The sequence below is a fragment of the Myotis brandtii genome, unplaced genomic scaffold (assembly GCF_000412655.1).
Source record: "Myotis brandtii unplaced genomic scaffold, ASM41265v1 scaffold714, whole genome shotgun sequence".
Taxonomy (NCBI): Eukaryota; Metazoa; Chordata; class Mammalia; order Chiroptera; family Vespertilionidae; genus Myotis; species Myotis brandtii.
Genome location: NW_005370809.1, coordinates 1,467,357 through 1,468,793, shown reverse-complemented (window position 1 = coordinate 1,468,793; position 1,437 = coordinate 1,467,357). Strand labels below are relative to the sequence as shown.

General features: G+C 58.3%; 1 protein-coding gene across 1 annotated transcript in view; it reads right to left on the bottom strand.

The window, feature by feature from the left end:
* RNF181 (ring finger protein 181) overlaps nucleotides 1–448 on the bottom strand; it is a 2,122-nt gene extending 1,674 nt beyond the window's left edge. Inside the window, exon 1 of the mRNA XM_005882428.2 lies at nucleotides 309–448. Coding sequence (XP_005882490.2) covers nucleotides 309–394 — 86 coding nt within the window. The 5' untranslated portion in view covers nucleotides 395–448. The remainder of the gene's footprint in view (nucleotides 1–308) is intronic.
* Nucleotides 449–1,437: the final 989 nt, after the last annotated feature.

Sequence of the window (1,437 nt, the reverse complement as noted above, 5' to 3'; positions counted from 1 at the left end):
GTTTGTGCTCTTCATAAGTATCACCATCAGTGGGCAGTTCATGGCGGCAGAGGGGGCAGGAATTTGTCTTGCTTAGCCAGGGCAGAATGCAGTTGGAATGGAAGAAGTGATGGCAAGGCATCTCAATGGCAGTCTCCTCCTCCTCGAATTCCAAAAGGCACACGGGGCACTTGAGCTCAGACCGACAGCCCCTCATGACTGTCCTGGGGAGGCTCTCAACCGCAGTCTTGGCAGCAGGTGGAGGCAGGTGGTGATCCCAATCTACTCCCAAACCCAAGTCTTCAAAGTCCACACTGATGAAAAGCGACCTCACGATCTCCAGCAGGATGTTGGTTCGGGCCTCCCGCTGGGGGGCCGACGGCTCGCAGTCGTGTTCGTCAAAGTAGGACGCCATCTCTGACACAGCAGCCCTCCGACCCCGCGGACTGCGGCTTCGCGGCTCCGGCCAATAAGCTAGCGAGATGAGAGAAGGTGGCCAATCACAGCACGCGAAAGGCGGACACAGTGGGTCCTCACCCGCACGGAAAGCGGAAGTATTAGCTCTCTCGCCTCTCATTGGTTCGAGTGAGTCAGGTGACCAAAGGCTAAAGCCAATGGCAGGGGCCGGGGCGGATCAGAAAACTTATTTTGGGAGCCTAGCCCAGGCTAGACAGGTACGGGAGTGACGTTTGGGCGCCGTGGGAAGCCGGGTGTCCTCGGTGGGCTCCGTGGCTCAGAGAGTCTCGGCGATGCAGATGCTGAAGGTCCCGGCGCGCAGTCTTCACAGCCCAGGGGGAGAAGGAGTCGGCGCTTCCCGCTGCCCTGCCCCGGGCCCACCGGGCATAATGCACCGCCTGAGCTCTAGTTGGTTCAGGAGTTGGCTCTTGAATCCTCACCTATCTACCCCGCTCAAACAAAACAAACAAACAACAACAACAAACCTTTGTGCTCATTTCCAACCAAGAAAGGGAGTATCCCTGATAGGGAACCTGTGGCCTTACCTGCTCCTGGTTATCAGTGTGACCTTCAGCCCATTGCTCAACTTCTCCCCTTGCTCCTGTAGAATTAGTGGCGTGAATAAAATAAGTAGTTTGTGTTAAGGTCCCCGAAGGAGGTACTCAGGAGGCCGAAAGTGGTGAAGAATTATAAATGTACCAGAGGCCCGGTGCACAAAAATTTGTGCACTGGCAGGGGGGTATCCCTCAGCCCCACTTGTGCCCTCTCACAGTCTGGGACCCCTCGGGAGATAACGACCTGCTGGCTTAGGCCCACTCCCGGGTGGCAGAGGGCAGGCCCAATCCCTAGGTGCCTGCCCCGCAGCCCCTGGTCGGGCTCAGAGCAGGGCCAATTAGGGGGTTGGGGCGCTGCCCCCTGTCACGCACAGAGCAGGGCCCATCAGGGGGGTTGGGGCTCCATACCCTGTCATACACAGAGCAGGGCCGATCAGGGGGTTGGGGC